Genomic DNA, 22,834 nt, shown 5'->3' with positions numbered 1-22,834 from the left:
TATTTCAGGTTGCATTGTCTGTTCAAAACTGGCAGAAATCATATACTTCTCTTCAAATATATGATGATGTACTTTGTACATTTTACTTTGTCTTGTCCTTTAGACATAATTTTTAATTTTCTTCATATTCTAGGTAACAGTGCAGATCTCCGATTAGTAAAAACTTATATTGAACTTGGACTGCCTGGGGGAAGAATTGATTTTCTTATGTCTGAGAGAAATCAGGTACAATATTATGGCAGTGGTTTCAATGGAAGCAAATATTTTTATACTAGTTTCTACCTAAATATTTGTTTATTACAAAATGCCTGTAGTAGTAGAAATAATTTTTCTGATTTGTATGAAGTTTCAAATTAATGCATATCCCAAGGAAATTGAAATGATTTATAATTTGACTTATGAACTCTTCACATGCACAAAATTTCTATGCAAAAATTTCATTAATTAAACCATTATAAATAACCTTATGTTAAATGTAGGTATTGGGCAAAACAACTAAATGAAGCAAGTATTATTAAGAACATTGAATTTTTTCTTTTCCTGGAAATTCACTTTTTTGCTCATTTTAATATAATGAATATTATTCACCAGCTTCTCTAAAAACCACTGATCTTAAACCATATTTTCAATACCTAAATTAAAAATGTTTATATTCAGTTTTTCCTGTGATTATTCATATTTATAATATATCTGTTTTCCTTTGTTTAGAATGATACTTTTGCTGATTTTGATAGTATGACTGATCGCCTTCTGGATGAGATCATACAATATATTCAGATATATAGTCTAACAGTCTCAAAAATAAGGTAACTTTTATAATACTCTATAATATTATATAACATACTTTTATGTCTCTATGAATTAGAGAAAAATTAAACAGAATTTGTAGTTTTGTTGCCCTATTATGAAATATAGGAGACCACAATTCAGTTACCTAATTTAAAGAGAAAAGAAAAAATTTTTAAATTTTAGGAAAAGACCACATATTATATGATTCCATTTATATGAATTATCCAAAATTGGCAAATCTCTAGAGACGGAATTAGATTAATGATTGCTTAGGGCTGGGGGAGATGGCAGATGGGGGCAGTGATAGCTAAAGGATTCGGGGGTTTTTGAAGTGAAAATGTTCTAAAATCTCTTGTGGTAGTTGTACAACTCTGTGAATACACTAAAAACCATTAAATTATACATTTTAAATGGATGAATGTTATGGTATGTGAATTCTATCTCAATAAAGCTGTTACCAAAAAGATTTTAGGGCAATGGATATATACAAACAAATGAAACAACAAAAATACTTTCAAGGTTTCCTAACTCTACTTCATGAGTCGGTTTTCCACAAGCAAGATGATCAAAGCAATAGAAGTCTCATAATTTAAGCAGGTACTATGGATAGACATGGGAGAAAGGAAGAATATTTGTTTCCTCTAATACAGTAGGACTTAAAGAAAAAGTCAAAACTAATCTTTTCTGCCTCAAAAAGTAGAATAGTGATTACCTTCATATCCCAGCTAGGTTAGAGGAAGAAACTGGCTCTGTATAAATATAGGCTTTTGAGAGTTTGTTTCCCATTTGAAGTATGGAGATTAAGGACTAAAAAGAGAGATAAACAGGTTTTTATTTGAAGTTATTTTTAAAAAGCATTTCTGTTAATATGGGAGGAAATGTAAATATATCAGGAGGGAGGAGAGACTTATTTTAATTATTCTCTTCATTTATAGATTTTAAAATACTTTTTATTTACTAAATTTTCTACAATGATCTTATATTCCTTTTATTCATTTATTATTTTATGACGAGAAAATAATATTTCAGTTTTTTCATTTATCCACAAATGTATTACCTCTTTTAGATTAGATTATCAGTTATAATCAACCATTATTCAAAAGCCTGATCTGGTTAATTGAGGACTATTAGTTACAATCATAACTCTCACCCCACAGCTTCAGGAACTTCCATTTGGGAGGGAAGTTTATCCTGAGCTTCTCACTAGCTATATTGGTAAACCAGTTTAAGACAGCTTTCAAACTCTCTTCTTTCATTGTTAATTATCTCCAGGGACTAATATACCATCTATTGCATAATGATGGTAAGTAAAAAGCCTCTTTTGATTTAAACTATTCCTTAAAAAAGATGAGGTGCTTTATAAATTTTTGTGTGTAGACCAGAAAATAAATGAAATAGGTATATAATTTTTCCTAAGTTATCCTTAATAGGTATAATTTCATTATTTTGTTTTAAATCATGATTTAACGAGTAATACTTGTCATGTGTGCCTAAGGAGGCAAATTTATCATCTAGTCAATGTATAGTTACTTTTAAAATGCATTTATTTCTAAGCAGTTATAACTATGAATAAAAATTTTCTAAGTAATATCTTATTTCTATAGAATAAGCATTTAAATTATATAGTAGGAATTTTCTACTACATTCTCATGTTTTTTCCTTCAAAATGTAAGTTACATCATTTCGAAGTATCAAACCATAGTTTTAAAACATACTAGAAATTTCCAAATACTTAGTATTTCACATCTGTGTATAGAGGTATCAGCTTTAATATTTCTTTTTAAAATTAATACTATGGGAGAAATGTCTTTTTATTTTTTCTTAAAGCTTTATTGGACATTCATTGGGCAATTTAATAATCCGTTCAGTGCTGACAAGGCCAAGGTTTAGATATTACCTCAACAAACTTCATACCTTTTTATCTCTTTCTGGACCTCACCTTGGTACACTCTACAATAGCAGTGCTCTTGTTAATACAGGTAACAAGTTTTATTGTTCAATATAAAAAACATGGCATGGGGAGAAAATTTAAATACAAATTTAAAGTTTTCTGGTACTTATTTAAAGCTGACTTGTCACATACTTGGAATTTCATTAAACAAAACATGTAGAAATTTTTCTGTTTTGTCATGCACATGAAATAAGCTGATAAAAGTCATTTCAGAAAATGAATATTATCATATTGAGATAATATATATCAGAAGTGACAAGAGCATTTTAAACTAATTTTCATTAAACTGTCTAAATATTTTCAGTAAATGTTTATGTTATAAACAGGCTATTCTGTTGTTCCATCAGTTGAGCAGATAAAAAATAAATACCTATATTTAATATATTATAAAGTTATAAAATATATATAGAATGCTAACTCTGATCTTGGTTTGATAACATTAAAGGGATGTTATGAGAAAATTAATTCTAAAATTTTTTTAAAAATTAAAATGAAAGTTAAGACCCCAATTTTGATTAGAATGAATATTCTCATTAAGAAAGATCTGATATTTGATTTGCCTTTTGTTTGGTGTGGTTTTTCCCTTGGATTTTTTTAAGTAGTTTTTATAGTTTAGCCCATTGATTCCCATTGTGAGAATAAATTAGATTACATTCTGTCTCTTTGCATTGAGCCTTGAAACTCTTATTTCCGTTTTCTCTTTCAATTTCATTGACAAAGAAACGATACTATTTTCCTTGTATCCCATTCCAAACTATGGCATCCAAAAAAACAGCTAGTTCTAGATTTTAAAAAGAGGGCATGAAAAAGATGAAATCCATAAGTAACATAAAATAGAACGCAGTGTAAATAGGATGCAGTACTTTGAATTTCTTTCTTCACTAAACTTTTCCCCAAATGGGCTTACAATTACAGATTTAATCAATTAGAGTTTTTTCTCTTTTCTTCCCCTGTCCCCCCTCTGTGATATTAGAAGCAACAAAAGTAGAAAACAATATTGCACAATCTTGAAAACCTGTTCCAGAGAGTGATTGGGGTTTCTCTTAATTAAGGGGAAGATGCATTTAAATATCGGGGTAACTGATAATACAAAGAAATACAATTAAATATGAAACTTCAGGGGTACCTGGGTGACTCAGTTGGTTAAGCATCTGAGTCTTGATTTCGGCTCAGGTCATGATCTCAGGGTTGTGATATGGAGCCTGCTTAAGATTCTCCCTCTTCTCTGCCCCTCCCCCATAAATAAATAAATAAAACTTCATTATATTCAGCTGTTACTAGAAAACATTAACCAATTGCTCGTCCTAAGAGTTAGTCCTTATACAGTTAGTCTACCATAAGTATATTTATTTCTAGACTAAACACTCAATGCTTAAGCATTTGGATCTACTACTGTGTTTGAAGTTTTCTCCATCTCTGCTTCTTTATAATTTGAACAAATATATCTAAAGGTACAATTTTCCCAAATTTGTCCTTAAACCATTATTTATTTCATTAGTGAATGTGATAGAAATAGCAAGCCTTCTATCAACCACCATTAACCCATAGTTAACTTATATGTTTGTTTATATTTGTTATAAGAAAAAAATATTTTACAAATATATTTTTTATTAGTTAAGAAAATGCTAGTTTGGTAGATGTCATTTTTGAAGTGAAATGTATATTAAAATTAATAATCTTGGCATATGTTACCCTTTATTTCCAGTATTATTCACATATCATTTATAACTCTGTAGGTCTGTGGTTTATGCAGAAATGGAAAAAATCAGGTTCTCTTTTACAACTGACGTGTCGAGATCACTCAGACCCTCGCCAAACTTTCTTATACAAGCTTAGTAATAAAGCAGGTAAGTATATAGTTAACAGTTTTGAAAACATTCACTTGAAAACCTTTTTTAAAAATCAACCTTTAGCAAATAAATTATCAACATGTCTTTCTGGTGATTAATTGTAATTTTTTAATAATGAAATAGCAGACCCACAATTAATAACACGGTTGTTTGATTTTTTCTTTTTTTATATGATCGTATTTGTGTTATGTGAACACAGATACTTTGAAATTATCCTAGGGGCGCCTGGGTGGCTCAGTTGCTTAAGTGTCTGCCTTCGGCTCAGGTCATGATCTCCGGGTCCTGGGATCGAGTCCCACATCGGGCTCCATGCGCAGCGGGGAGCCTGCTTCTCCAACTCTCCCACTCCCCCTGCTTGTATTCCTGCTCTCGCTCTCTCTCTCTGTCAAATAAATAAAATCTTTAAAAAAAAAAAAAAAAAAATTATCCTAAACTTTTTAACATTTATAATTTAGTACCAATTGTAAGTTAGTTTTTGAACTGGGCCGCTGCATGTTTTAGCCCTTCTGTCTTCCTGCCCCAGTCCTCAACCTTTTTTATAAACTGCCACATATTCTTCTGCCTTCCTATTCAAGGACTATAAAACTTTTCTGAAAAATGTCAAAAACTAAACTATTTGAGGGGGAGGGGGCTGAAGGAGAGGGAGAAAGAGAGAGGGAGAGAGAGAGAGAATCTTAAGCAGGCTCCACACCAAGTGCAGAGCCCAGTGTGGGGCTCAGTCTCATGACTCTGAGATCATGACCTGGGCCGAAATTGAGTAGGACGCTCACCTGACTGAGCCACCCAGGTGCCCCTAGAAACTAAATTATTACTAGTAGTTATTACTTCTACAAATTCCCACTACTGGATGAATCTTGTTACTCATCTCTTATTAACTGATAATTAAATATATTCCCCATCTTGCATTATAGTCCAAGCTTTTACAACCTGAGGTCCTCAACTACTACTTTGCCAGCTTCACACTCATGTCTCCCTACCATATTCTTTCCACTTTGTCCTTTGAAATCTCCATTTGAGGGGAACAGACTGACTTCATATGTTTATCTTCTTCAAAGAATGCTGTCTCCACTTCTTCTAAACATGGAGACATAAGTGAAACCTAGGTACTTCCCCACTGCACTCCGATTTCCCCACTCCTCTTGGCTGTAGAGCAGAGGTTGGCAAACTTTCTCCCTAAGGGCCAGATAGTAAGTATTTTGGCTTTGCAGGCCATGTGATCTCTGTTGCAACTACTCAACAATACCAGTGTAGCACAAACAGTGCTAGACAATACATAAACAAATGAGTGTGGCTATGTTCCAACAAAAAAACAAACAAAAAACCTAACTTTACTTACCCAAAAGAAAAGGCAGCAGGCCAGATCCCACAAGCCACACCTTGCTAAACCCTGCTATAAGAGAAGCTCAGTTTTTCATTTACTGAGTACCACCTAGAGTGGAGGAAATAGCCTTGCTTTCCATTTCTAGCTGCAATCATTGTTCCTCTACTGTCATAAAATTATCCTTTGAGGTTTGTACCATCCAAGCTCTGCTACCTTCTAGTCATCTTTAATATAATGATCTGATAAGAGTTCATTGACAAATATACAGTTATGCTTAGGAGAAGATATTCTTCTTGGATCTTAATATACTTAATATACTTAATATACTTAATCTTGAAATCATTTTTGGTGATTTGATGGAGTCAGCCCTTTAGATGATCATCAAGCATTAAGAGCCTTTCTCAACTGTAGTAACCTTCCATTCTACTCCAGTTTGAACACATACCCATGGCTATATTCCATCCCTGAAATTTCAACCAGTATTCTATTCTGAGACTACAATATCCTATCCTTCTTTCTCACTCACTCCCTTATTCTCATTTGCTTTTTAGACTATTTAAGATCCCTACTCAGTTTCTTAAATTACCCTGTTCTTCATGGTTCCACTCCCTTCCTGATCCATCCCAGACTACATGAATTATCACTTTTATCATTCATACATTATTACCCTATGTTTTTCCATCTTAGCCATCTAGCAACCTGTGTTACTGTTTCTTTCCCTGGTTTGTTGAGCTCTACCAGAATGGATCACACAGACACGCAGATCAATACCACTGTAGATCCATGGAGCTCCCTCCCATATAGTTAACTCGAATAGCTTCCTAACCATTCCCTAAAAGCTTTTCCGTTTTTTTTGTTTTGTTTTGTTTTTTTAAGATTTATTTAGCAAGTACAGGTGGGGGGAGGGTCAGAGGGAGAGAATCTCAAGCAGACCCCACTGAGGGCCAAGTCTAATGCAGGGCTTGATCTTACAACCCATGAGACCATAACCTGAGCCAAAACCAAGAGTCAGACCTTAACTGACTGAGCCACACAGGTGCCCCAAAGCTTTTCCAGTTTTTTTACGTCTTTTCCTCAGACTTTAAACTACCACTGCTACCTTCAATACCTTCACTTCTATAAATGACTTTGTTTCCTACTTTATCTATGAAAGTCAAGGCCATCAAATGAGAACTTTCCTACTTCCATTCTTTTTACCTACAAATATTAGCATACCTGTTCTTTCCTTCTAGTTCAGTAAAAGATGTATCTGTCGTCCAAGAATAATTTCCCTTTCTGTTTTGAAACTTATTCTTTCTGTCTTTAAACTCTCCCTTTTCAGTGGCTAATCCCTTAACATATAAAGTTATTCCGTTTTCTCCCATCTTAAGTCATAATAATAATAAATACCTCCTTTGATCACTGATTCTATGTCTTTCTATTTCTCTCTCTTGTTTTTTTTTTAAAGATTTTAATTATTTATTTGACAGATAGAGACACAGCGAGAGAGGGAACACAAGCAGGGGGAGTGGGAGAGGGAGAAGCAGGCTTCTCGGCGAGCAGGGAGCCCGATGCAGGGCTAGATCCCAGGACCCTGGGATCATGACCTGAGCCTAAGGCAGACGCTTAGCGACTGAGCCACCTAGGCGCCCCTCTATTTCTCTTTTTTTAATAAACAAATTGAGCCTCTTGAAAAATAAAAGCAGTTACTTTCACTACTTCCTCACCTTTATTTCACTCTTCAATCCATTGTGATCTGATTTCTGTCTTCACCATTCTGTTGAAGCTTGCCATACCCAGTTATCGCTTTTCTTTCTTTTATTTGAATATGCTGCCATTTATAACTATTGAAAATACCCTTCTTCTTGAAATACTTTCCTGCCTCCCATTCTGTATCAGCCTTTCCTGGGTTTTCTTCCATGTTGGCTGTCTGCTTCCTACATGGATTCCTTTTCTCTCCTTGCCCCTTAAATAGAGGTGTTCTTGGGCTCCAGCTTCTGTCATCTCCTCTTCTAACTCTGTACATTCTTCTTTGACAGCATCATTTCATATCCGTCTTCACCATTGGTAGCTCAAATATATATCTCTAGTTCAGTCCTCTAGGCTGTATTCTAGACTGATATGTCTAGCTGCCTACTAAGTACGTTTACTTACATGGTTCATGGTTACCTCAAATGCAGTGTTTTCAGATACCTCATTTCCCTCAGGTTCATTTCTCTTGATTCCACCTCTACCACCAACTGCCCAGCCAAAAACTTAGAAGTTGTTTTTTAGACTCCTCTTCTCAATCTCCCCACACATCCGCTTGGTTACTAAGCCCTGAAACATTCAGCCTTCTCTTATAGCTAATGGAGTCTCTCTTTTCTTTGCCGCTGCCTTAGGTCAGCCATAGGTTATTGCTGTGGTGTCCACACTGGTTACTCTGCCTCCAGACTGGTTACTCTCCCCCATCTCGTTTTCTCCTTAGGTAAAATTATCTTCTAAAAATTAAATCAGACCATATTGCTCCTGTTTGAAAATCTTTTCATGGTGCATTGTGGCTTTCAGGATGAGGTTTAAATTCCATGGCTTAGGGCGTCAAATCCTTTATAATCTGGTTCCTGATTCTTTTACTAATTTCATTTTCTACTCTGCCCATGAATACATCCTTTGTTTTAGTCATGCCACACTTGTTTTATGCTTGCATTCACCCATGCTTTTTCTGCCACCATTCCTCCCCATGTGTTTACTCATCTTTTAGAACCAATTCTCTCCATCTTCTAAAATTAAATACCACCTGCTATTAAAAGCTTTCCTGAGGCCCTCTCTGATTTAATGCTCCTCTACTCTGAGAGTACCCAGTAGATTGCCCAATATTTATGTTTATATCCCAGATCTTACACCTCCAAACTGACCTCATTAATGAATTCCAAACTTCATTTGCATGCTAGACATCTCTACTTACATATGAGACATATGTCTAAACCTGAACATATTGTCTTCTTTTACTAACTCTTCTTTCATCGTTTTTTAACGGTGCTCTGTCTTCTAAATTACTTAGAAATACCTCAGTGTCATCTTTGACACCCTCTTCTTTGCATCCTACTTCCCAAAATTGTTAATATTATAACTGAACTCTTATGGCATTATATATGAACCTCATTTGCCATACATTTAGTCATTCTTATGTACCTTAACCTCCTTTCCAATAATAGGGTCCATTTGTGACAACCCTTTCCCACTCCCCACATAAACACTCAGTATTTACTATAGTTCTTCCCCTTAGTAGGTGTTCAGTATAAACCCACTGCATCAATGAATAATCTTTTCAATACTATTTTCAGTGTCCAAAAGCAGGTCAATATTACATGGTAAGCCAAAAATCAAACCCATATATTTGGTGACTGATAGTTCCAAATTGGAAGTAACTTGAACTTGTAACTTAAGCCCTCGCCATTTAAATCTATTTTTTATCTTCATTCTCATCACCCATGTCCTCCATTCTGCTCTTGAAACATTTGATGTGAACACTGGATAGATTTACTAATTGAATAATGCCCACTTCACTTGAGTGCTGTTTAGCCTTTTCAGGATTCTGCCTTAAATGTTGTTATTAATGTGAGAAAGAGATGTTGGAATGGTTATTTCATGTATTGTCTGTTATTAGAATCAGTGAAAGAAAAGTTCTTTTATAGGTCAAGTTTTATGTTTTGTTTCAAGAGTACAAAGCAACAATAAGTTACATACAGTGCACAGAAATATTTACTTGATTCATTAAACTACAAGATAGGCCTACAAATCTAATAGAGTGTATAGTTCACACGTGGGAAAAACTTACTGACACTCACTAGAACTATTGTATTCTAGGTACATGAAATTTGGACCACTGTTGACAGGTTAGGAAATAAAGGAAAGGCAAAACTGAATATAAATGTTCCCTGGGGTCTGCATATTTATACTGTATTTTATGAAGTAAAATTAGCAATAAGAATAGTAGCAACATAAGAAAATAAAAACACTAAAGAAGGCATAACTAAAATTTTACTATAAAAATTCTATAATCCATGGCCTTCCCCATCTGAACAGGTATTTGGACTGCTGTTTCTAATTATTAATAGATGTGAGTAGATCTTTTGCACTTGATCTGTTAAGGATTAGTTAAAACTTTTGCTTACAAGTTATTCATTCATTATTTGCCTTAGAATGCATGTCAAGACTTGTACCTTCTCTCCAGTTGTACCAGCCAAATAACTGTTTAAGAGCCAAACTTTAAGTCACAAATAGATATTAGTCTTAGCTGAAAAACTGAGTAGGATACTTAATCTAAATAGACTTCAGTTTCTTCATTGGTAAAATGGGAATAATAGTATCTTCCTCACAAGACTATTAAAGGATTAAATGAGACAATGCATGTGAAATGATTACCATTCTGAATAGCACAAAATTCAATAAATGTTAGATGGTAAAAATAGCTCTAAATGAAGAGATGCCGGAACCAAAATGATATTAGTATTATGGATTATAGAAATTTGCTGTCACATTACCATCACAAATCTGTTGTGGGAAATTTTTGTGCAGAACTATTAAGAATTAGCTCATCTAAATGTCAGCATTACTGGCTATAAAAAGTTACTCAAATGACTTATTCAAATTATATTTATGTTTTAAGATTTCTACTTGTACCCAAATAGGAGTCTATTAATATACATCTGAATTGAATTAACATGAAAGAATAATATTTTCTAATAATCTTGAGCAATGCATTAGATAATACTAAAGTATAAGAATAAATAATAGCCAACACACATATGGCACTTCCTATATTCCAGGTATTATCTAAGCATGTTATACATATTAGTTTATTTAATCTTATTAAGAATATTATTGCCCCATATTGCAGGTTAGGACACTGAAACAGAGAAGTTGAGTAACTTGTCTCAAGTCATAAAGCTCGTAAGCAATCATGCATGTTCCAGTCATGTCATGTTTAGCCATAAATGCACATTTTCAGGAATTTTAGAAGCTGTTTCTAATTGCAGTTTTAAATATCAACAAATATTCATTAATTGATTTTTAAATTATCACAGAGGTGGAGCAATTCTCTACTGAGCTGTGTTTTTCCCCAGCTTTTTTTGTTTTGTCTTTTGAGGGATTTTTGGTCATCTAGAAAATTGTGAGAAATGAGTAGTCAATTCTTACACCTGTATATATTCGTGTGTGTGTGTGTATACACATATATATCATTATATAATAATATCTAAATATATAATAATTTATAATTTTAATGATGTAATTATTTATTTACTAAGTAAATATATTTGGATTCACATCAGAAAGATAAGTAAAACAGGAAAACATAAAGCAGTGTTTACTTAACTGATAGGCTAGCTCAGGTGTTTTTATTTTTTTAAAGATTTTATTTATTTATTTGAGAGAGGGAGCACAAGTGGGGATGGGGGGTTGCAGGGAGAGAGAGAGGGAGAAGCAGACTCCCTGCTGACCAGGAAGCTCAATCTCAGGACCCCCAGATCATGACCTGAGCTGAAGGCAGCAGCTTAACCGACTGAGCCACCCAGGTGCTGCCCCTCTCAGGTTATTTTTAAATAATCAAAAACCCTAGTGATGGTTTCTCTTTTATATTTTACTCTATCTATTTTAAAAAATACTTTCTATAATTTACTTTTATTTTATATTTTACTGATAAAGCTATGAAGTCTCAGACGTCCTTGTCCAATTATTGCTTGTTTCTTCTGAACAGCCAATTTCCTGTTATTTTGGGAAAGCCTAAAATAACCTATCTGAAGCAAACTCCAACCTTCTACTATTTTCCTTTTTTTATTTAAGCAAAGCCCCCACCCCATGGGTCCTCCTTAGAGGTAACTTTTCAACCTAGAATTAGCCACTTCAAGGGCTGAATGAAGTGCTAACCCAAAGGCCTTCTTCTCTGCAATGTATCATTAGTTAGTAGCTTTCCTTAATTAAAAGGTATTTATTATTTTAAAATTAAAGAAGCATTTAAAAGCATAAAATAATTTATATGATTTCTAAAACAATTGAGAAATGTTATATTTTTGTAAAAATCATATATTTATTAAGTGTGTATTGCCTTTTTTGTTTGATGAACACAAAAGATCTAGTAAAGTGTTAAGGAAATGTTACTTTTAAGAGGAACTTACCTATTTTGATTAAGGTGTTACAATTATAAACATTCATTAAATTTTTATAACAACTTTTGACCAAAAAACCTTATTGTATTCTACAAATTACACAGTATAGTTATGGCATACTAGTGTCTCAGCATTGAATATCAAAAGAAAGAAAGAAGATGAAGGAACTAGAACAATGTAGAAGGTAAAATGTATATTATATATAGATTTGGTGACACCAGTGGTGAAGTAGTCAAGATTACATAAAGAGAAGGATCATGGGCATTCTTGCATTCTATAATGAGGGCTCAAAAATAGCCAAATGAGAATCTATTCATTGTTGGAATTGCAGAAACAAAATATCCTTATTTTAAGATTTTCTCCAAAACATCTGCTTAACATCTCTTGATGTTAAGCTATTGAGTTCTGACTAAGAAAATATAATAATTAAAGAAACCTCCTGCTGTGCTACTATGGCACAAGATAATCTTTTCTACCAGCAGATTACAGAGGTGTTAATAGGTAACAATTGATTTGTAAGTTACATTTGTATTTTGTTTTTGAAAGTGTAGGAAAGAATCAGCATCATCTAAGATTTTGGGAAGCAAATTCTTTCAAATGTATCTAAAATAAATGAGTAGGTGGGGCTCCTGGGTGGCTCAGTCGTTAAGCGTCTGCCTTCGGCTCAGGTCATGATCCCAGGGTCCTGGGATCGAGCCCCACGTCGGGCTCTCTGCTCAGCGGGAAGCCTGCTTCTCCCTCTCCCACTCCCCCTGCTTGTGTTCCCTCTCTCGCTGTGTCTCTCTCTGTCAAATAAATAAAATCTTTAAAAAAAAAATAAAAAAATAAAAAAAATAAAAAAAATAAAAAAATAAAATAAAATAAAATAAAATAAATGAGTAGGGGCGCCTGGGTGTCTCAGTAGTTAAGCGTCTGCCTTCGGCTCGGGTCATGATCCCAGGGTCCTGGAATCGAGCCCCGCATCGGGCTCCCTGCTCAGCGGGGAGCCTGCTTCTCCCTCTCCCACTCCCCCTGCTTGTGTTCCCTCTCTCACTATGTCTCTCTCTGTCAAATAAATAAAATCTTTTAAAAAATAAATAAAATAAAATAAATGAGTAAAAATAAGAATAGTCTAATATTCCTTAGTATGTGTCAATTTTAAAAGCACAGGGATTTCTTTACCTCAGCACTACTGACGTTTTGGGCTGGATAATTTCTTGTCATCAGGGGTTGTCTTGTGCATTGTAAGATATTTAGTAGCATCCCTAGCCTCTACCCACTAAATGCCAGTAGCACACACCCCTCTCCATGCCTTCATCCCCCCCATATCCCCTGGTTGTGACAACAAAAATGTCTTCAGACACTGCTCAATGTCCTTTAAGGTGCAAAGCCACCAGTTTAGAACTACTGCTTGAGCCAATTCCAGAGAGTAAACAGAAAATGAGTCCATATGAATTGCTTTAAAACTCATTAAAATTTTTAGGAAAAAAATGGGTAGCCAGAAGTATCAGGAAGACTAAAATAATGAAGATGAAAGTAACCATACCATTACAATGTTCAGACATAAATCATGTAATACAGTCCAGAAAAATATTGAAGATTTACTTTAATCTTTTTCTTGGTACCTGAAAAGTAACTAATATATTCAGAAATTTTTTAGCTAAACTATCTCATTCTATAAATGAGGAACTGTTGTTTTCCCAAGTTAGAGGTAACTTTTCAACCTAGAATTAGCTATTTCAAGGGCTGAATGAAGTGCTAACCCAAAGGCCAGTTAACTAGGTCATCTTTGAGCAGGTAGAATCAGTGTAGGTGCAGGGAAGATGAACCTAGAATATAAGAGTCCCAGTAAGGACTTAGACACTTTCATTTGCTAGACTTCAGTATAGATGAAGTACTTTTGTAATTCCCACCAGCATTGCAGCCCTGGGGCCTACCATGTTTCACTTTGAGTTTCTGCCCTCTCTAGCCAACACTGCTTGACAGGAATTAAAACCAAAAGATTCAAAAAGAGTCATAGTCTATTTAACTAACTTGGTTCTTGGCTAATACAAAAAGCAAACTTTCCATGCAGAAGCACAATATTAGAATTAATACCTCGCTGTTGAAAAACTGTTATTAAAATTAGACTACTAAATTTAAAATGTATTTTTAAAGTATTACTGTCTTAGAAGTCACATTTAGAAATGACAATATAGTATATATCAGTGTCAAGATCTTTGATTTTACTTTTTTCATCATCATGGAATCTGAGAATTAAAGGTGTTTTTTTTTTTTTTAAGATTTTATTAATTTGACAGACAGAGACACGGCAAGAGAGGGAACACAAGCAGGGGGAGTGGGAGAGGGAGAAGCAGGCTCCCCGCTGAGCAGGGAGCCCGATGCGGGGCTCGATCCCAGGACCCTGAGATCATGACCTGAGCCGAAGGCAGACGCTTAACGGCTGAGCCACCCAGGCGCCCTGAATTAAAGGTTTTGTTAGAAATCCCCTCATCTAATCTTTATTGATTTTGCCTATTTCCATTCCACCGAGCTGCCTGAACCTGCAGAGACACAGACACTTCCCTCAAGGAGCTCGGTCTGAAGCAGTGATTCTCAGCCTGAGTGTCCTTTCCTTGTAGAAGCATATCAGAATCTCTGCAAGGAGCTATTATTTTGAAAAACATATTTAATATAATTTTTTAACATAATGCTTGTTATTCTTACAATATATACTATAGAAGTAAAACAGTGCCAAGATATGGGGTGGTCATTGCAAAGGAGTATAAAGTCCAAGAACAGGTTCATTGATTAATTTTTTTTAATAAGAGGTATTACAGTGTTTTGCATATTAATAAGAAAGATTCATACAAATGAGAAAATTGATAATACAAGAGAGGGACGGGGCAGCTACTAGAGTCATGTCCTTAACGAGGCAGGAGGGAATGGCACTAGCATTCTAGTGAAAGGGCTGGCCTAGGGTGAGAACATGGACGGCTCATCCATAGAAGAGCAAAGGCAGAACATGAGGCTATAGTATGGTCGGTTGGTTTGGTAAGGTGGGAGTATATGGAAGTTCTTTTCTGATTCTTCTGTATTCTCAGTAAAATAGGAAGCAAGGTCATAAGGTCAGAGTGAGGAGGAGATAGAAGATGCTGGCGGTTTGAGGAAAAATAGTCTTTTAGGAAAGTACAAAAATGAATGTTGCCTAGCAAGGCTGCCACAGGGTGTGCACTGCACAGCTCCAAGGAGTGTTATTCATGTGGACTGTAATATGAATGGTGCCCCTAGAGTTGTGCAGTATGATAGCTCTGTATGGAGAACACAAATATACATCTTTCAGATAAATGAAAAAGCCAACTGTGCTGTTAACATAATCTGGTTTCATGCAGCTTGGGATAAAATTTCAGTAAACAGCATCATACTTAGATTCAAAAAGCACAGTACCAGGGCACCTGGGTGGCTCAGTCGGTTGATCTCGGGGTCCTGGGATCCAGCCCGGTGTTGGGCTTCCCCATTCAGTGGGGAGTCTGCCCCTCCCCCTGCTCCTGCTCTCTCTGTCTCTCAAATAAATAAATAAATAAATAAAATCTTAAAAGAAAAAAAAAAAGCATAGTACCTAGAACAACTTGGGTAGGAGTAAAGATGATGTACTGTAGGACAGAGGCTTTCACATTTTTAGCTTGTTTACCACTTAAAAGAATTTTGAAAAAGTATGTACCCCTTGTATAATTTTAGGGTGACACCTAAAAATATTTTCTATAATTTTAAAGAGTGGCAAAGGATATATTTTCTGGCATATCAGGTAGTACATTTTTGCTATAATTATATTTTCATAAAAATATAAAAACAATTTGGTGTAGGAACGACAACTTTAGGGTTTGAAGCCGACGGCCAAGAAAGAATTCTTGAGACGTCTTTGGTGCAACAAGGTGATTTTATTAAAGCACCGGGACAGGACCCATGGGCAGAAAGAGCTACAATGGGGTCATGAGGACTGGCCCGTTATATACTTTCAAGTTGGGAGGGAGTTAGGGAGTAGTGTAAGTCTCTAAGGAATTTTGGGAGCAAGGTTTCCAGGACCTTGAGGGGAATAGTTATTGTTGGGAAAAGGTCATGTATTACCGTCTAATAAAACCTTAGTCATGAGACCCTTTAGATGTATATTGGTGGCTATATGCTTGGGGGGTTTAGAGATAAAGAAATTTTTATACATTAAAGTAGACTTACAGGATCCTGGGGGTAGGGCTAGGATTGCCTTTTGCCCTTAGCAGAGTATTAACATTGAGGCAGTTGAGTCCCTAGAACAATGTCACTCTGCCCGTTTCAAGGACTTGTCAATGGGCTGTACACAGTAAGGAAATGTAATAATTTTTCTTCTGCCTTTGTTTCCCACATCACCACTCATTCAGTTGGAGTTACAGATTTAGGTCATTCAATTTATAGAAAATGTGTGCCATAAAATCTAATTGGCAAAGCTGACTTTTATTGTCAACAGTCAAAGCAAACTTCTTGTCAGAAAATGTTAGATTTCATTCATATTTTGCTCCATTCCCCCAGAGACCTTTACACCTCAAGCCATACACCATAATAAGATCTGAAATAGATTGGAGAAATACCTTTCTCTAATAAAGTAAGAGGACAAGTCATTTTTAGGAGAGCACTCATACAGAAGTTGGGATCTAGAATTCAATTCCCTTAAAGCTATACATGTCCATCCTCACCATCTAGAGTTTTTTTTTAATTGAAGTATAATTAACATACAGTGTTGTATTAGTTTCAAGTATGGAAAGTCTTAAATTACCCCTGAGGGTGAATGTGTACCAGTAAGACCTCTGCTCTAGGACACATACATGATTCCCAGAGTAGCACTAATGTTACATTGGTGTCAAATGATGCCAAAAGTAGAATTAATTTGTCACAAGAAATGTGAGAATGAAGGGGGAAAATCAATTTTTCTTAATATTCTTCTAAAATATTTTAAATATTTTTGCATAATTGTATATTATAGACATTTGATCATTCCACTTGTATCCCTAGAATTTTATATATCCAAATTGTCACAAAGTATTATTTTCTCATTGCGAAAAAGGGAGGATAACCTTATATTTGACATAGAGGGTATAAACAGTCTCACCTGCCTGTTTGTGGGTCTAGGATCTCTCATTAGGATCCTAAGTTCCAAGAGAGAAAGGGGCATCTAAAAAGGCTTCCTATATTCTGGATCCACAGTAGTCCCCACAATTGGCCTGTCTCTAAGACAGAATCTGAATTTCAGTAGGCAAAAAGTATCAAAATTTTACTCTGGAATGTTCCAGAACAAAATTATATGCCTAAACTAAACATCCCAATTCTAATGTATTGTCATTATTGGTTTATATCTTATTTAATAACCACATGAATTTATTTTTTTATTATTTACTTATTATTAGAGCTACATAGTAAAATTAGAACATTACTGGTAGTAAAGTGGTCAAGAACCTGGTTTCAGTACTTAAGTGAGTTAATTAATTCAAAGTATCACAAGCCCTAAATTCACCTAGTTTACTAAAAAATAAAAATAGAGGGACCTGACTAAAGTCTGTGGATGGATCACAAAACCCATTATTATTACTGAAAAATCTTAAGTATGTATCCTCTTGACATCATACTTAAATAAGGAGAAAATAATAATACTAGGCAAGAGTCAAATGAAAATTTAAAGTAAAAAGTCAGCTTCAAATGATTTCTCATAGGGCATTTTGTTTTTATGAAAACGTATTATTTTATTTCTTTGAGAAATACTCCTAAATATTGAGGAATATCCTTTGGAAAGTAAGAAAATCATAAAACACTTCCTGTAGAATTTTAGCCCGCCATATCTAATCTCACCCATACCCCTACACCACCACATCACAATCCTTGCCTCACTCAATTCAAGCATACATTTCTCATACCAGCACATAAACTACATACAATGAAGGTAGGGGGTTTTTTGTAGATAATATATAGAAATTTGGAGAAAGAATTCATCAGATGTAAAAAGCCATAAATTTATGGTGCCTGGGGGGCTCAGTCAGTTGACCATGGGACTCTTGGTTTCTGCCCAGGTCGTCTTATCAAGCTCCTCCACAGCCCCCACCCTCATGGAGTCTGCTTCTCCCTCTGCCCCTCCCCCTGTGTGTGTGCAGCCTCGCTCTCTCTCTCTCTCTCTCTCTCTCTCTCTCTCTCTCCCTCTCAAATAAATAAAAATTTGTTTATTTATTTGAGAGGGAGAGAGAGCATGAGTGGGAGGAGGGACAGAAGGAGAGGGAGAAGCAGGCTCCCTGCTGAGCAGGGGGGGCGGGAGGCGCAGCTCCTTCCCCGGACCCTGAGATCATGACCTGAGCCAAAGTCAGATGCTTATCAGACTGAGCCCGCCAGGTGCCCTTATAAATAAATAAAATCTTTTTTAAAAAAGCCATAAACTTAATAGTACTGAGGAAAGAAAAATTTCCGGTGACTTAATATACTAATTAAGTTATTTTAAATCTGGTTAATTAATCTGGTTGCATTATAATTCAGTATTTTTTCTTCATAGGGCTTCATTATTTCAAAAATGTTGTGCTAGTGGGATCTCTACAGGATCGCTATGTTCCTTATCACTCTGCCCGCATTGAAATGTGTAAAACAGCTTTAAAGGACAAACAGTCAGGTAACTAAGTAAATTAGAAGTATTTCAACTCCATTTGTTTCTCTGACAATGCATCCCATTGTGGTTTGTGTTTGTATTTCACCAATTACAAATGAAGTTAAAACTTTTTTCATATGTTAATTGATCACTTTTATTATTCTTTGAAATGCCTGCTTATGACTTTGAATCATTATTTTATATGGAGTTTTTTATCTATTTCTCAGTAAAATCTCTATATATTAAGAAACAAATAGTACATTATATGTTAAAAAAACAAAAAAGAAGATAGCAGGAAGGGAAAAATGAATTGGGGGAAATTGGAGCAGGAGATGAACCATGAGACTATGGACTCTGAGAAACAAACTGAGGGTTCTAGAGGGGAGGGGGATGGGGGGGTGGGTTAGCCTGGTGATGGGTATTAAAGAGGGCACGTATTGAATGGAGCACTGGGTATTATATGCAAACAATGAATCATGGAACACTACATCAAAAACTAATGATGTAATGTATGGTGATTAACATAACATAATAAAATTAAAAAAAAAATATTTCAAACAGTTGTAACTACACATGAGCTTTTTCCCAAATTTTTCTTGTAGTCACTTTCTCTCTTCTTTTTCTCATCTTTCTTTTTTCTTTCTTTTCCACCCACAGATATTAACAGCTATCCTTCCTCTCTTTTTCTTCCTTTTTTCCTGCCATGTGAGATGTTTTTTGCCAATAAAAATAGTCATTCTTATGAAAAAGTTCTTTTTTCTAATTATAAATGCTCTCCATTTGCTGCCTCAAAAGTAATCTATAATTTGACTTCTCTGGATTATTGGGATTGGTGATTATGGTAATGATCATGCTGCATGTTCTGCACTATCTTGCGTTTAGTCAAAGATGGCAGCAAAGACTTACCTCACTTCAATAAAGTAATAATTTTATATATTTATTCTTTTGCTACTTTTGAATAACAAAAGAAATTTAAATCATAGCTATTTAGAGCCAGAAGGAGACTTGGCTTATTTTATAAGTGACGCCCAGAGATGCTAAGTGGCTGATCTAAAGTCACTGGTGATTAATTAATTACAGGCTTAGGGCAAGAACTTGGGTGTCCTACCTCCCCGTATTTGCTCAGTTCCTTTTTTGGAATGAGGCTGATTTTTTAAACAAACTCTTAATCCTTTGCTTTTTTCCACATTTTAACAGTGAACAGCCTCTTTAGGCAGGGAATTCTCTTATACACATTTGTATTGGCATTGCCTAGCATGATGCCTGGCACATAGTAGGTACTCTCTTCATTTAACAAATATCTTTCTTTTTTTTTTTTAGCATTTTGTGACATTAGAATAATCCTTTTTTCCCCTTAACTTCTGTTCTAGCAAGGGACTTAAGGAAAAATTCAGAAGAGATTTAAACTTTAGATGGGTCACAGAAACTACAGAAATGTGCTTTGTTTTAACAGAGATTCTGTGCCAGTGGGGGACAGGGGGAATCTAATAAAGACAGGTTTGGACTTCTTCCTATGTAAAAATATTTTTCAAATAGCATGGAACTGGAAATCCAGCTTGACTCACAGCGAAAACTAAGAGAAGGAGGTGGGAGTAAAAAGTTTTCTATGAATCTATATGATGTTAATCTCTCAAATACCTGTCTCTTCTTTCTCTGAATGTACTTCTATATACTTTTCCCTTCTCATGATTCCTCAGGGATAAACCCTGCCTCTCCTCAGAAATTTGATACTTTCCTCCCTAAAATTCACAGGTCCATGGATATGTGTTAGCACTCATCTGTAGTAATATTAGTAATGCATAAGCACGAAAAACTGTCTTGCCCCTTGTAAGGCAGTTTGTGCCTTTACGTATATCTAACCTTCATCTTTTATACTCTGAATGACCTCAATAAATTCATTGTAAGAATTAGCCAAAAAGAGGGAGAGAGAAGCACAATTTCGAATTAAAAGCAGAACCAAGCATTAAATAAACCCCTAGACCAAAAAAAGGATCCTGTCTGATCTTTGAGTCAAACTCACATTGTTCTCCTGACTGTAGGAGGTTGCTGTTTTTTTCTCAGAATAATGTGGAAATATGTGGAATAATGTTGAATGCCACAGAAATATTTTTAAAGTACTTGCTAGAGGTTTAAGTTTTAAGTTATAAAAGGCAAAATGCCTTTTTTTTTTTTTTTAGTAGACACACAATGTTATATTAGTTTCAGACGTACAAGATAGTGATTCAGCTTTTCTGTACATTATGCTGTGCTCATCACAAGTGTAGTTACCATCTATCACCATACAACACTGTTACAGTATCACTGATCATTCCATATACTGTGTAAAAGGCAAAATGTCTTAGCATGGCTACCTTATTTTCATAATGATTTAACAAATCATAAGTGACTTAATGTTGAATAAAACTATTTGCTCTGTTATATCCATTGCTTTGACTTAAAAGTATCAAATTGATAAGAATTTACAATGAATTTGTTATTTTTACTTGGCCAGATAATGTGGTTATTTATATTTTTTATAAAACAGTCTCAAAAATGATAGTCCAAGAAAAGAAAACCTTTTAACAGACATTCTTCTGCTTTAAATAGAAATAATATAACTGAATTTCATTAATTATATAAAAGTTGGCATAGAATTTTTTTCAGTTATTCATGTGAACTAATTTTCCTGTTTTCTATTTGTTCCATAGGGCAGATCTATTCAGAAATGATCCACAACTTGCTTCGCCCAGTTCTGCAGAACAAGGACTGTAATTTGGTTCGATATAATGTCATCAATGCATTGCCCAATACAGCTGATTCACTCATTGGGAGAGCTGCACATATAGCTGTTCTTGATTCAGAAATATTTTTAGAGAAATTCTTTCTGGTTGCTGCCCTCAAATATTTCCAATAGGATAAAAATATTGTTAGAGACTTGATAATTACCTCATTCAACAATGATTCAAATAATGTATTATATTAAACTGTAGATGCTGATAAGTTCTAAGAAATATTTATACCTTTTTATATGGAAGATAATTTATATCATCCATGTTTAGAGCTTTTTAAACATCAACTTTACTTTCTAGGTAATGTGGCTGTGCAATATTTTTTTAATTTTATCTTTTTACTTTTCTATTACTTTTTCATATATTTTGCTACATAAGTATTTCAGTGAAACTTTAAGCCCATATGTATATGATTGTTTATTATTGGCTTTCCACAATCCTTACATCAGACACATCATATTAGAGGCCATTTATGGGGAGAATAGCATGAGATTTTAAATTTTCTAGTATTGGGGTATTATTTAGTTAATTATAAATTTTACTTTTAACATTTTACTATGTTTTAACTGGAAATAAAATTATGGCTGCTAAAGTATATTTTTTGAAATCAACTCTAGCCCTGTCAAACCAGGTAGTTCATATATGACAATGTTATAAAAGTTTTCTATAAAAGTCATTATTACTGTTGCTATTAAACATATGTCATGCCTATTAAAATATATTTTCTATGGCGATTTCAACATTATTTCTCATATTGACTTTTATTACTGGAACTTTTTCATGTTCATGTCAGCAGCATCTAAAAATTTTTGAATGTTTGAATGCCCTCTGCTTTGATTTGGTTGGAATTTTGCTACATTTGGTAGTGTTGCTTGAACTTTCTGACTACATTTCTTCAACTTTTTTCATGGACTTTTCTTGTATGTACATAATAATTAAGTGTTGAAATTTATGAAATACTTTTATGAATTTAGATAATTTTTAAATATTGTTAAAATTTGTTGAACTAAAAAGTAATGTAAATAAAATAATTCATGTTAAAAATGGAACTAAATAATTAAATGTTTGGTGATAGAGATGCAAATGTTTTTGATATATGGAGATGTTAAGTCTTTTGACTTTACTAAAGGTGCTGAATAGCATTAAATTCACTATTTTCCTTTCCTGTTTTACTTGTGAAAATAACAATGCACTAAGGGTGGAGAGGTCTGTTTGCATTCGCCAACTGTGATGGAAAGAGGTTTTTGTAAGTATGTGTTGTATAGTTGATGCATGTTTTATTTTTAGCATTGTGTTATTGCCTCTGATGTTAATAAATGAACAAATGACTATCTGGAGGAACAGCTAAAACACTTGCTTATTTTCAGAATACTAGGGGTATATTTTTATTTATAATTGGATAGACTGTGTTAATTAATTGTAT

At 34.4% G+C, this 22,834-nt stretch overlaps 1 protein-coding gene across 9 annotated transcripts in view; it reads left to right on the top strand.

Annotated features, from left to right (window-relative positions):
- The window catches only part of FAM135A (family with sequence similarity 135 member A), a 129,303-nt gene extending 106,548 nt beyond the window's left edge, over positions 1 to 22,755 (top strand). For all 9 annotated transcript variants that reach the window (XM_032409529.1, XM_032409534.1, XM_032409531.1 and 6 more), the window contains 6 exons: positions 134 to 225; positions 709 to 806; positions 2,617 to 2,768; positions 4,477 to 4,587; positions 18,554 to 18,667; positions 21,331 to 22,755. In XM_032409529.1, coding sequence (XP_032265420.1) covers positions 134 to 225; positions 709 to 806; positions 2,617 to 2,768; positions 4,477 to 4,587; positions 18,554 to 18,667; positions 21,331 to 21,536 — 773 coding nt within the window. In that variant the 3' untranslated portion in view covers positions 21,537 to 22,755. The remainder of the gene's footprint in view (positions 1 to 133; positions 226 to 708; positions 807 to 2,616; positions 2,769 to 4,476; positions 4,588 to 18,553; positions 18,668 to 21,330) is intronic.
- The last annotated feature ends 79 nt before the right edge of the window (positions 22,756 to 22,834 follow it).

This window comes from Phoca vitulina, unplaced genomic scaffold, assembly GCF_004348235.1.
Source record: "Phoca vitulina isolate PV1807 unplaced genomic scaffold, GSC_HSeal_1.0 scaffold11, whole genome shotgun sequence".
NCBI lineage: Eukaryota > Metazoa > Chordata > Mammalia > Carnivora > Phocidae > Phoca > Phoca vitulina.
The sequence above is the reverse complement of the archived record's forward strand: the minus strand, read 5'-3'. Positions and strand labels throughout refer to the sequence as shown.